Source organism: Bombina bombina, chromosome 2, assembly GCF_027579735.1.
Source record: "Bombina bombina isolate aBomBom1 chromosome 2, aBomBom1.pri, whole genome shotgun sequence".
Taxonomy (NCBI): domain Eukaryota; kingdom Metazoa; phylum Chordata; class Amphibia; order Anura; family Bombinatoridae; genus Bombina; species Bombina bombina.
In genome coordinates, this window is record NC_069500.1 from 72,373,198 (window position 1) to 72,385,991 (window position 12,794).

General features: G+C 34.8%; 1 protein-coding gene across 2 annotated transcripts in view; it reads left to right on the top strand.

The window, feature by feature from the left end:
* The window catches only part of ME2 (malic enzyme 2), a 204,076-nt gene that overhangs the window by 127,657 nt on the left and 63,625 nt on the right, over nt 1–12,794 (top strand). Inside the window, exon 16 of one of the 2 annotated variants that reach the window (XM_053701109.1) lies at nt 1,827–7,272. In XM_053701109.1, coding sequence (XP_053557084.1) covers nt 1,827–1,991 — 165 coding nt within the window. In that variant the 3' untranslated portion in view covers nt 1,992–7,272. Of the gene's footprint in view, nt 1–1,826; nt 7,273–12,794 lie in introns of those variants that run through there. The other variant, XM_053701110.1, reaches the window with a different exon arrangement.

Consider the following 12,794-nt stretch of genomic DNA (forward strand, 5'->3'; position numbering starts at 1 on the left):
AGCATGTGCAAGAATAAGTGTGTATGCATTTGTGAATGGCTGATTGCTGTCACATGGTACATGTATGCATTTGTGATTGGCTGATGTCTGTCACATGGTACAGGGGGAGTGGAAAAAGACATAACTTTTAAAATTGTCAGAAAAAATTCTACTACTTATTTGAAGTTCAGACTAAGTGCTATTGCATTGTCTTGTTATCTTGCATTTGTTGATTATGCAAATCTACAGTGTTGACTGGTCCTTTAAAAAGCAAATCTCATACATTTTATACTCTGCAGCCGGTAAAAAAAAAGTAATTGGAAACACATTAAAGGGACATGAAACCCAAAATATTTTATTCATGATTCAGAAAGAGGATACAATTTTAAACAACGTTCCAATTTACTTCTTTTATTTCATTTGCTTACTTTTCTTGTTATCCTTTGCTGAAAGGTTTATCTAGGCAAGCTCAGGAGCAGCAAAGAACCTAGGTTCTCTCTACTGATTAGTGGCTGAATATATATATATATATATATATATATATATATATATATATATATATATATATATATACCGATTGTCATTAGTTCACTCATGTGTTCAGTTAGAAACCAGTAGTGCACATTGCTGCTTCTTTAACAAATGATACCAAGAGAATGAAACAAATTAGATAATAGAAGTAAATTAGAAAGTTGTTTAAAATTGTATTCTCTATCTGAATCATAAAATAAAAAAAATGGGTTTCATGTCCCTTTAAGGGAAAAACAGATTTACAGTATAAGATCATATGATCAAAATCCATTTCCTGTTCTGACTGTATACATTTCATTTCTATACTAACTTAAACCTCTTGAGCCTAGAAATGGCTTTGATAAAAATAAAGCAAAGCAATTATAATCTGACAGTATTATTGTGCATAATAATTTTTTAATTTAAGATACATTTTTTAAAGGGACACTGAACCCAAATTTTTTCTTTCTAGATTCAGATAGAGCATGACATTTTAATCAACTTTTTAATTTACTCCTATTACATTTTCTTCATTCTCTTGGTATCTTTATTTGAAATGCAAGAATGTAAGTTTAGATGCTGGCCCATTTTTGGTGAACAACCTGGGTTGTTCTTGCTGATTGGTAGATAAATTCATCCATCAATAAAAAAGTGCTGTCCAGAGTTCTGAACCACAAAAAAAAAAGCTTAGATGCTTTCTTTTTCAAATAAAGATAGCAAGAGAACGAAGAATAACTGATAATAGGAGTAAATTAGAAAGTTGCTTAAAATTGCATGCTCTATCTAAATCATGAAAGAAAAAAATTGGGTTCAGTGTCCCTTTAAATAAAATATTCTCCATATGTAATTGTCATAACAATATTTTATCATTTAAATATTGTCGATTGCACCAGTTGGCAAACTATACATCTTATTTTCATTTTATAAATAACAAATGAGTGCCAAAAGGCAGTTTGCAATATGAATGGTTGGTGAAAGATCCCAATCAATATTTGTTTTTGTATATTGTATAAATATAATATATGGTGATATTGGATGTAAATTTTATAATAAAATTAAAGGGACATAAAACATAAAATTTTTATTTAATGATTTAAACACAGCATGCAATGTTAAACAACTTTCTGATTTACGTTAAAAAAACATTTATGAAAATCAAATACAAACTACGCATTTCTCAGCTCCTTACGTCTGTTTGATCAGGATTAAATTGTAAAGTTGTTTAAAACTATATGTTGTATCTCATTGAGTTTGCAATGAATTAAATTCAACTAATTTGCAGGTAGGAAGTACCATTTATGAATTGGTGATGCAGCATATTCTCTTTTGCTTTCTAGGTTATGGAGTTTGTATACCGAAATGGCATGGCATTCCAATACCCGGAACCCCTAGACAAGAATACATATATAAGGTCCAAAGTGTGGAACACCGAATATGACTCTTTCTTACCGGAGGTCTATGATTGGCCTGAGTATGCATCAAAGCCTCATAGAATGTTTTAATTGTGCAGCCCTCAACCAACAATTTTTATTTCATTTTAAAAGGAAAAAAAAATATTATGGATGTATTGGAGATGCATCAAAACTGCAGCTACATTAAATCTTGTGCCTTTAAAGATCTCACAAGAAATAACCAAATATTTATCACACCAATATTCAGATTTTAATATTTATGGATAGAACTATGACATTCCTTTTTTTTTTTTTTTTTTAAACATTATTTATTTTAAATCCCCATAATTTATTTGCACTCGCTCCATGTGTTTAACCATGCACATACATTAATTTATAAGTGTATTCTATTTTGCATGGAGCTCTTCACAAAAGATTGTTTGAACAATTTTAGTTATAGAAGGTGATATACTGTACATGTGAAATTATTTTCTTACATATATTGGTGTTCATGTAGACTTGCATATACAGTCAACATTAAGCAATGCAGAAGGCATTGCATTGTAATTGTTTTAACTTTAAGTGGGCATTGTAGGGCTAAATGTTAGGGATGGGTGAATGTTTCGCAACATTTGAAAAATGAAACTAATTTTAACACGTCTCTTTAGAATTTCCAATGTTTATAGAGCATTCTAACATTTGTTTAATGTAATAGTATTTCTGATGCTTTCTTTAAATGTAATATTCAAATTAAGCAATATTCGAAATTGAAACATTCGACTTTATATCTTTGTATCTATTATGTATCAATTTACTAAATTCCCTACCACATGAACTAATGAACTTCTGAATAGTGTTTGTTAAATTGAATGTTACATTTGAAATTTTGAATGTGGACATTCGATCTAATTATAAACATTTGAATTTGAAAACTGTAAATAGCATTGGATTATAGAATGTTTAAGAATATTCATTCTTATCAACATTCGATTATTTAAATCAAATTTCTACAATAACATTCGAATATAAACACAATCACCCATCCCTACTAAACATACATACTCTAGTTTGTTACAGCATGTCTCTCTTGCACTACTGACTGTGGGATTATGTGTTTAACACCAACAATGGGGCTAAATACATAGAAAAAGTCTGACTTGTAAGTGCAAGGATTGCTACTCCTGAGCTGAACACAGATGAGTGGTCAGGTTGTGCAACTTGCCTCTTTTTTTATGACCAGCAGTGTTTAGTGGCTCCTGAGTGGGACTTTATGTCTAAAGGTAAGCACAGACTAGTGCATATATTTCACATGCTTTAACAAACTAGATCCCTTTTAATATTTAGGATGCAATTTTTTTATTTATATTAGTTACAGAATACATGCTATTCTTAATTGGCTTATAAAACTTTAAAATTTAGGTGCGAGGTCCATATTTTACATAGACTGGTTCTCATAAACTAGTCCATGGTCAAGGTGCTATGAATCGTCTGGTCTAGATATGATATAGATATATATATATATATATATATATATATATATATATATATATATATATATATATATATATATATATATATCTGTATCTATATATCTGCCTGTGTATAAATGTCAGAAGATTGTTGGCTTTGAGGGCCACTTTGATGAAAATTACACTCCACATGGTCTAAAGATCTATACACTTCTCAACGCATGGGGTCTTTAGGAGACCTAGGCTATTTCTCACAGTACAGGTCATAGTGTGTGTGCTGGGAATCAATCATGTCCTGCCTTATTAAAGGAACAGTAATACCCTTGTAATTATAAGACGTTTCTGTTGGGTTGCTATAGAATAACATCAACTAACTCTAAAAAATGTTAAAATTAATTCATTCCCTTTTAACTGCAAGTGTTTCTCTGTCTGTAGTCAAACACAACCCACCATCTGCTTTATTTGGATGAACCTTATTGGGGGTTTAGTCTGTGGACAACAAAGCTAGCTGAAAATTAGAAAATGTTAATTGTCAGAGCTAAATCACATAAGTAAACCTTTTATATACAAATCTTAAGGTGTTTACTGTCCCTTTAAGTAATCGGGAAGGCTGTAGTAAGTGTAAACTTGTCACTAATGGGAAAAATGTATTGGTCCTTGATTGAAATGCATTCCAGCTAATCTGCTTCTGCTTTTACAAAGATGTTCTGAAGTCTGTATCTAAAGAATAATTGCTCTGATATAGGAACATAATGGTATGAAAGGGATTCTCATTGCACAAAACCACTATATAACTAGAATTCAATTTGTATTTAGTCTTGAATAAATGAATGGTTTTGAGCTTTATCATTTAGAGTTTAAAGGAATGAGGGAGAAACTAGGGTTTTAGTTGTACCAGTTTTGGTGTTTTTTAATGACTATCTTTTTTAGGAACGGACAGTTTGACTTTGGGTTTAGTGTTTTTGGATACTTATCATATATTTGTACGTGCTAATGGAAATCAGCTGATCCTTTCTCCACAATTTAAAGGGACATAATGGCTGAGTGAAATGCGCAAGACTGCCTATAAAATTTGAATAGAATCAGATTTGCAATTTACTATACAAATTCCTAAAAATTACTATTTGTCCCAATCACTAAGTCAAAATCTTCTCTGCCTGCATCTTTGGTTTGTTTTTTGTGTACTAAAATTTAAATAGTCTGTTTATTTAACACAACTATTACCTTTCTGATTACAGCACTGTATTATCTTTCTGATACTATGTATACAAAAGTATGAAGAATGATATAAAACCAACTTTAAAGGGACACTAAACCTATTTTTTTTCTTTCATGATTCAAATAGAGCATGCAATTTTAAGCAACTTTCTAATTTACTCCTATTCATTTTTTTCGTTCTCTTGCTATCTTTACTTGAAAAGAAGGTTCAGAACCTTGGACAGCACTTGTTTATTGGTGGGTGCATTTAGCCACCAATCAACAAGCACAACCCAGGTTGTGAACCAAAAATGATCCGGCTTCTAAACTTACATTCTTGCTTTTCAAATAAAGATAGCAAGAGAATAAAGAAAAATTGATAGTTGGAGTAAATTAGAAAGTTGCTTAAAATTGCATGCTCTATCTGAATCATGAAAGAAAAAAATTTGGGTTAAGTGTCCCTTTAAGATTTAAGCTTTACTATTTCATATAAATATTGCCTAAATTATTTAAGATATTGTTGTTTACTGATATAAATATACAAATATTCCGAAATCTTAACTTTTTACGGTTTCACAGAGTTTGGATAAATGATTTTGTACCTGTATTTTCTTGTAAAACATGCAACCCACATGCCCCTTTGTTACTGCTAAGAGAACTAGCAGTAGCATGTGGTATCGTACAAGCCACAAACATCCTGTGCTGCTTTGGTAATACATAGGGCATGCACAGTATATCTGCATATGCCGCTGCAACTAGAAAAGCTAATACAAGTATATTACATAAAATGCTTTTATTCCAATTTAAATGCACATTTCAGTTTTGTATTATACATTGCAATCTGAAGTTCTCCATAAAATGTGTGTTTCACTGGGACATTGTATTCTGAAAACAAAGTACGCTATTTGAAAATATAAATTGTATTTTTGCCATACTAAATCTACATTTGTTTTCTTTCATGATTCAGACAAAGCATGCAATTTTCAGCAACCTTCTTCGTTATCTTGCTATCTTTATTTAAAAAGCAGGAATGTAAAGCTTAGGAGTCAGCACCATGGATAGCGCTTATTGGTGACTGACATTTAGCCACCAATAAGCAAGCATAATCTCAACCAAAAATGGGCCGGCTCCTATGCTTTACATTCCTGCTTTTTAAATATAGATAGCAAGAGAACGAAGAATAAAATTGATAATAGGAGTAAAATTGCTGCTCTATGTGAATCCTGAAATACATTTGGCTTCAGTATCCATTTAATATATTTGCAGCTTTAGCAAATGCTGGTTAGGGAGCATGGGAAGAGTCAGTTACCAGACATTACTGGATGTAATATTACAAGCTGCGCACAGCGTTTCCGTCATACAGCCAGTGTTATGGAAGTCTGCAGCGCTATACAAATGGATGATAATGCATTTGCAGAAATAAAATAAAGCAGCAGTTGCCTTCCTGTCCCATACAGACCTGCTCTGTAGTTGATTAATATTCCTGCACAGGGTTACACGGCAATAAACTAACCTTTGTAAGGAGTAAGTAGCTGAGACTTACACTTCTCAAGCTGTTCCCACACAAGTTACTTTAGCTGTCTAACCTAACTTGTCAGGGAGCAGTGTGAGGAGTGTGAGCTACAGCTGCAGACAATAGGTTCCTGGATAGTGTTACCCCACAATTACAGCATGGCTATTGGGGTACAGAGAGGCTGCTTCTGCATCATTATATTTTGTCTCTGTAGACTTTTTATTTGTGCTGTTGTAGGGCAGAAAACGGCTGCATTTTATACACAATATACTGGGCACTGCTAGTACTATTACAGACAAGTATGTTTGGTTGCTCTGCATATGTACTACAGTCTGGCTAAGGGAGTATAGGAAATTAGCAGTGTGGGAAAGAAACAGTTACAGCAAGAAATGGGAACACAGTCAACCTCACGTTATCAATTTTATACTTCGCATTTTTCTCATATGTGTTAAGATGTTGATTTGTCATTCTTTTTTTCTAATATTGCACTTTATCGGACAATAACGTTCCTTTTAAGCACAACAACTGCGCCAGAGAAGCATACTGCAAAATTAAAGGGACACTAAAGTATTTTTTTTTTAATTGGGGCTAGAACTTTTATGATTTTTTTTTTTTGGCTTTTACACACAAGATTTTTGTAGTCTATCCCACAGATGCGTTGTGTACACATTTCCTCTACCTGGGAAAATAAACAGTTTGCCTTAACCTTTATGTTGTACACAGATCTTTTAGAATTACAAGTTTATATTGCTGACATTTACTAGTATTTAAAAAGAATGACTTAATTGTCCCTTTTAACAACTTACGACTATTATTTAAAACATTTAGTTTTCTTTGCAGACTCAGCCCGTTTACCTTTTTAATGGTGTAATATTTCTGCTGCTCTTGATATTTTATAAAATATTTATATAAAATAAGGCACAGCTATATCCAGAAATGTATTTTTATATAGCCAGTACAATTAATATCCTGGGTTAATAATTTTAAAATATAAATAAAAATAATGTGTTTTGCCTAGAATTATCATGGAAAGTGCTTAAGTATTTATTTTTTCTATACAAGTTCTACGTATTGTGAATTAGTTACTGAAATGTCATTTCCACACTCCAATGTGAAATTAAGATGTTTTATATCTGTGTTTATCTGGCTGTCCAGGATTTTTGTGATGCAACAGATGTGGTGTTTCCTCCGTCCAATAAATTTATATAAAATATGATTGCCTATTATCTGTATTACACTTGGGTGATAAGGATGTGGGCTTTCTATAGAATTATATGGTACTTTACATTTAAAAAAAAAAAAGTATATTCTTTTGTAACTAGTAATGGATTTCATGTATCGCCTTTACCCGGGATCCTGTATTAATGTTGAATCTGTAAAGCTGTTCTTTTTGCATTTAAGCAACACTTTCATAAAGCGATGATCAATTTCATGGTATGGCACACTCCCTAAAGTCTCTAGCATTCGTTGTAAAAACCTACTAGTAACTTCTGATTTATAACGTATTGTCTAAAACCCCCAAAATGCAGCTTGGGAAAGGAGGCAGGAGTCGGGAAGGCCACTTGGGATAAGGCAGTAGTAGTAGTTCTGAGAACATTTTTGTGTGAATTCATATTTCTTTCATATAGGTGGCGAGAGTCCACAAACTGTTGCATATAAGATATACATTCCTACCAGGAGGAGGCAAAGTTTCCCAAACCTCAAAAGCCTATATATATAAAAAAAAAAAACACCTCACACATACCTCAGTTTTTAACTTTGCCTCCGTTGGAAGTGGTTGAAGCATAATGATGTGCTTGATATCTGCAGTGAAAAGCGCTTCAGAGCATATTGAAGCCCGGTGCTTGTCAGAGGGATGTAAAAGGGAGTGCCGCCTCATGTCACTATGTTTTCGCCTCAAGGAAAACCTTTTCATGAGCTCTCTGTAAATTCGGTTGCAGGGATTCATCTTCTGCCTCCCTTTACAGATCGATGTTATAATCTATTTCATTACCTCTGTTGATATGTGTCAGTACTTGTTTGGCTTTCTGCTATTAGTGGACGAGTGTCTGCGGGTAAGTATATTTATATTTTTATATGGGCACTCACAGCTATGGGTTGGGCACTTTTTATTTTAAGAAGTTTAACTATGTATGGCCCAGAGACAGGTTCTTACTATTCCCCTTGCTTACTTTATTGCCTCAGATTATTCTCATTGCATACAATGTGACAATTAGCCCACTCACCTTTTTAGTGCGCATCATAACATTAATTTCGCACCATAAAACTTTACTCCTTTCCTGATGCCTTCAGGAAGGAAAGGACAAATTCTAAATTACTTGAGCATGGCAGGATTCGGTAAGTACATGTGCAGTGAAAGAGAACTAGTAGTCCGTTGTCATGCCAATTCAGTAGTGGTTGAAGTTTTAAGTTTAGAGTCCGCCAGAATATCTGGTTTCGGATGTATATGGTTGGGAGAATGAGGAGCTTGTATTTTGAGAGAAGTTTTGAGGTAGTATGAGGACATCCAGGAAGAAATTAGAGAGAGTTGGTGAGTAAAGAGAGAGCGATTTTGATTGTCCATATATAGTAAAATAGAACTTAAAGGAAGATGTTTTCCAAGGAAGATTGTATAGATTATGCCCAATACAGAGCATTGTTGAATTTCTACATAGAAAGGCAGAGGATCTGAAGATAAGCTATTAAAATAACTAACTAAATGAGTAGTTGTAAAGGTAGGAAGCGAACCGGAAAGCTGTGACTTTTAAATAAAATAAAAAATGGAGAATTTGTAAAAGGAGAGGATGGTCTACTGTGTCCCATGCAGCTACTAGAATAAGTAATCAGTAAGTCTTTTGCTATTAGCCTTTATGCACTTTAAAGATCACCTGCACAATACAACCATAAAAATCTGCTTGGAATTTAGATTATATTAGATACCAAGGTCACACTCAGTTATTTGATGAGCCAAACTGTGTGCGTGCCCATTTTTTAATATTATTTTAGATATTTTCCACAGACTGTCTGCAGGGAACAAGCAATTGTCAGATTAGTTGATTCAAAATTATACTCTACTAAGTGGGTAGAGTCCATTAATTTTTCCCTCAACAAATGTTTTTAGAGGCCGTCAGAAGAGATCCTGAATGTTAATAGTTGTGTACAAAGGGTTGTTGATCACTTTCTTCTCCCAGAGATGTATGCAATTGATTCATTTGCAATAAAATACAATTAACCATTGGCTTTTGTTTTCCATCCGCTTCCATCTTTTAAGCTTTAATAGCCAAATATGTTCATGGTTCCCTCTTCTGATAAAATTGTGTGTGTGGGGACAAACCCTGTACACACTCTGCATTCAGAGTTTATGTATTAAGGCCACTTATTTATCTAAACCATTAAAACCTTGCATCTGACTGCTTGGAAATTTTAGTGGTGTTCCAAAAAGATGGATTAACTGTTCCAGTAGCAAAATTCTTTGAAATTATTGAAAAGTATCATCTTCTGCTTGTTGTGTTTTTAGTTTTGTTTTTTGTTTTTGTTTTCCGCTTGGTTGTGGTAACATGAGCTGTCAGGAATCCATAACCTTTTCTAATGTACCTTAATATCTATATAAGGGATTGGCAAAAAGGCCAAACACTACTATCTTCAAAAGGTTGTGTCTGCTTTCAAAGCCCATTTACTTTTGGTAATAGGCAACAAATTGATTTAACGTTTTTTTTATCATGCATCAGATAATTTGTCTCCATGTGCCTCTTGTGCTTACAATTCTGATTTTGAATCCTTTTTGTCCAACACTTAAATTAGATGGGTAACTGTTTAAAGGCCTTTCCTGCTATTCACCTTATTTGACCTTACAATGAGAAAACGTAGTTCTTGGCCCTGCTCCTGAATCCCTATCTAAACTAGTTTGATTTATTTCTATTTTGTCTGTATGATGCCTGAAACCACAGTCCTATCGCTGAATAAAAAGGATAGTTAGTGACTAGAAGAGGCATCTTCTACCCACTTGATAGTGGATTCTCTTGGCAATAGTAAGTTGAAGTTGCTAATTACTACAATCTAAAGATAATGGGAAATGCACTATCCTTCGTGTCCCCATCACCAGCAATTTTGTATACACGCTAGATGTCGAATGATTTGTGCATGCTGTTTTCCAAGAAGCATCTTTGATGTGAATCAGTCCTATCCTCCATAATGAAAAATATGCAAAACTTCTCAAAAGACCTAATTGCCCTGAAGTGCTTTCAGCCAAAGAATAACACTTAGATTTAATTTCTTTTTTTCAGCCAAAGAATAACACATTCCTTTTTGTAATATGATGATTCGATTTTGTTTGTCAGTAGAAAGCAACAACCAATCTTTTCTGCAAGTCTTAGCATAGCTGTATGGTATTTTGTCTAGCAACTTAAAGGGACACTGAACCCAAATGATTCAGATAGAGCATGCAATTTTAAGCAACTTTCTAATTTACTCCTATTAGCAATTTTTCTTCGTTCTCTTGCTATCTTTATTTGAAAAAGGCATTTAAGCTAAGAAGCCAGACAATTTTGGGTTCAGTACCCTGGACAGCACTTGTTTATTGGTGAGTAAATGTATCCATCAATCAGCAAGAACAACCCAATATATATATATCTCATAATCTATATCTTTAAATAATTGGGTAGTCAGGGTTCTATAAATGCTCAACCGAATAAGCTGTAGCCTAATTGATATGTTAATATATAATATGGTCCTAAATTTTAAGTGTATGATTCATATAAATCCAAATAACCTCATAAAAGCAAATTAGTTTTTTTCCAAATAGACAAATGTTCTACCTGATCCCAGTTAAATATAATATTTAAAAAAATTATATTGCACATTTATTATCTGCCTAAGGAAGGAGGGCCACTTTAGATAAGTCGGTGTGGAAGAAGTTTTGGGGTCTTGGAAGGCACCAGTTGGTCAGTGGATAGTGTTCCAAGACCAGGTTAGGAAAAATAATCTTTCCTAAGATATGGCGAGTCCACAACGTCCTCAATTACTGTTGGGAATATCACTCCTGGCTAGCAGGAGGAGGCAAAGAGCACCACAGTCAAGCTGTTAATTATTACTCACCTTTCCAGAATCCCCACTCATGCTCTTTGCCTTGAGTGCATGGAGGAAGTAAAGTTTAGGTGTCTGAAGAAAAATTGGATTTTTACTACAAGAGTTTTTGTTTTTTTGGGGTATAGTCGTATTCTACGTTAATCTTTGTAGTGATGGCTTTAAAGCATTTAGGAACTTGTAAGGTGGGCCTTACTTTGTTTCCTATCAGTTGCTGCCCCAGTATATTAAGCAAGAGTTAGTTACTCTGTTCTTTCTTTTCCACAGGTCTCTGTGAGGAACTGTGTCGTCTCATGCCGTGTGACTGTCTACATGCCAGACAGCGGATTTAGCAGGTAAGTGCTCTTTCTTCCAGGTGGGGAGACTATGCACTTAACTTTCAGATATCCTGCTTATTTAATTGGGACTTAGATAATCCTGTGGTAAGGGTTACATTTGGGCATGGGGCAGGCACTGTTGCATGTGAGAGACTGGCATAACTCTTTTAAAAGAAAGGGTTAATTTGCGGGCTCTTTAATCTTAACAAATCACTTCAGAATTTTTTGGGAGGAACTGTATGGTTTTGTGCAGGGACATGCGGTATATCAGATAGACTATTTTGGTTTATCTAACTGTATGGGGTTTACATTGCTTTTAATGAAGTCTCTTAAGATTCAGTGGGCTCCGTTCTACTTTTTCTGATACACAGTGTACCAGGAAGTAGACTTTTTGTGCCTTCTGGTGGCGCAGTAGTCTAGTCCGGTCACGGTTTCTTGTTTCTCCAGGCTGGTTTGTCTCTCCCGGTTCAGCGATAGAGGTGAAGGTAGGCGCCTCTGTCGGCTGAGGTGTGGAGTGGCCTGAGGAGCGTAATTTTGCTATTGTGACTTTTTAAAAATTAATCTTGTAGTGTTGGGGACTACCAAGCTCCGGACATATACAGTGTTTAATTTATTTTTATTTTGAGGCTATTAATTTTATTTAATAGATTACGAATTTTGGGAGCCCCCAAATTTTTAAAGGAACATATTATTTTTTATACATTCTCTTGAGTGATAAATCACTGTCAGGGTTTTTTCCCTGTTGTGTTTGCTATGTGCTGCTGGCAGCCATTTTACTCACCTCTCTTCCTGACTATGGTGCATTGTGGGTGGTGCTGCTCAATTCCTGCACTTCCTTTTATGGCCAGACTGGTGTGCATCATCCATGTGAGACAGGATGCAGTCTCAGAATTGTGATGTCATCACTTATTATTTAAAGGGCCTCTGTTCAGTATGCTTTGCCTTTGCGTTGTCTCAGACCTGTTTGTGAGAGTTTATCACCTGGAACTGGAGGGTTTAAAAATGGAGAGCCCCAACAGCCATGGACAACGGAGCAGTTTCGTGAGTAACGAGTGTGGGCTGAAGGGGCCTGCCATCAATGGCCTCAATAGCAAGCGGAACGGACCGAGGCAAAACAGGAATGGAGTGCTTTGATTCAAAAGCACTGTCAATGAAATAGCCCACAGCACCGGAGTCAACAAGAGCCTGAGTGACTATGGAGGAGTCCACCCAGGAAAGGACAACCGTGACCAAAGGTTTCTCCTTAAGCGGTTCCGGGGACGAGGATAAACCACCCAAGGTCTGCCCCCGACAGGACCTTAGGTGTGAGCGTTAACCGGCCTTGTAGGACAAGACTTTAAATGGCGGCCCTGTAACC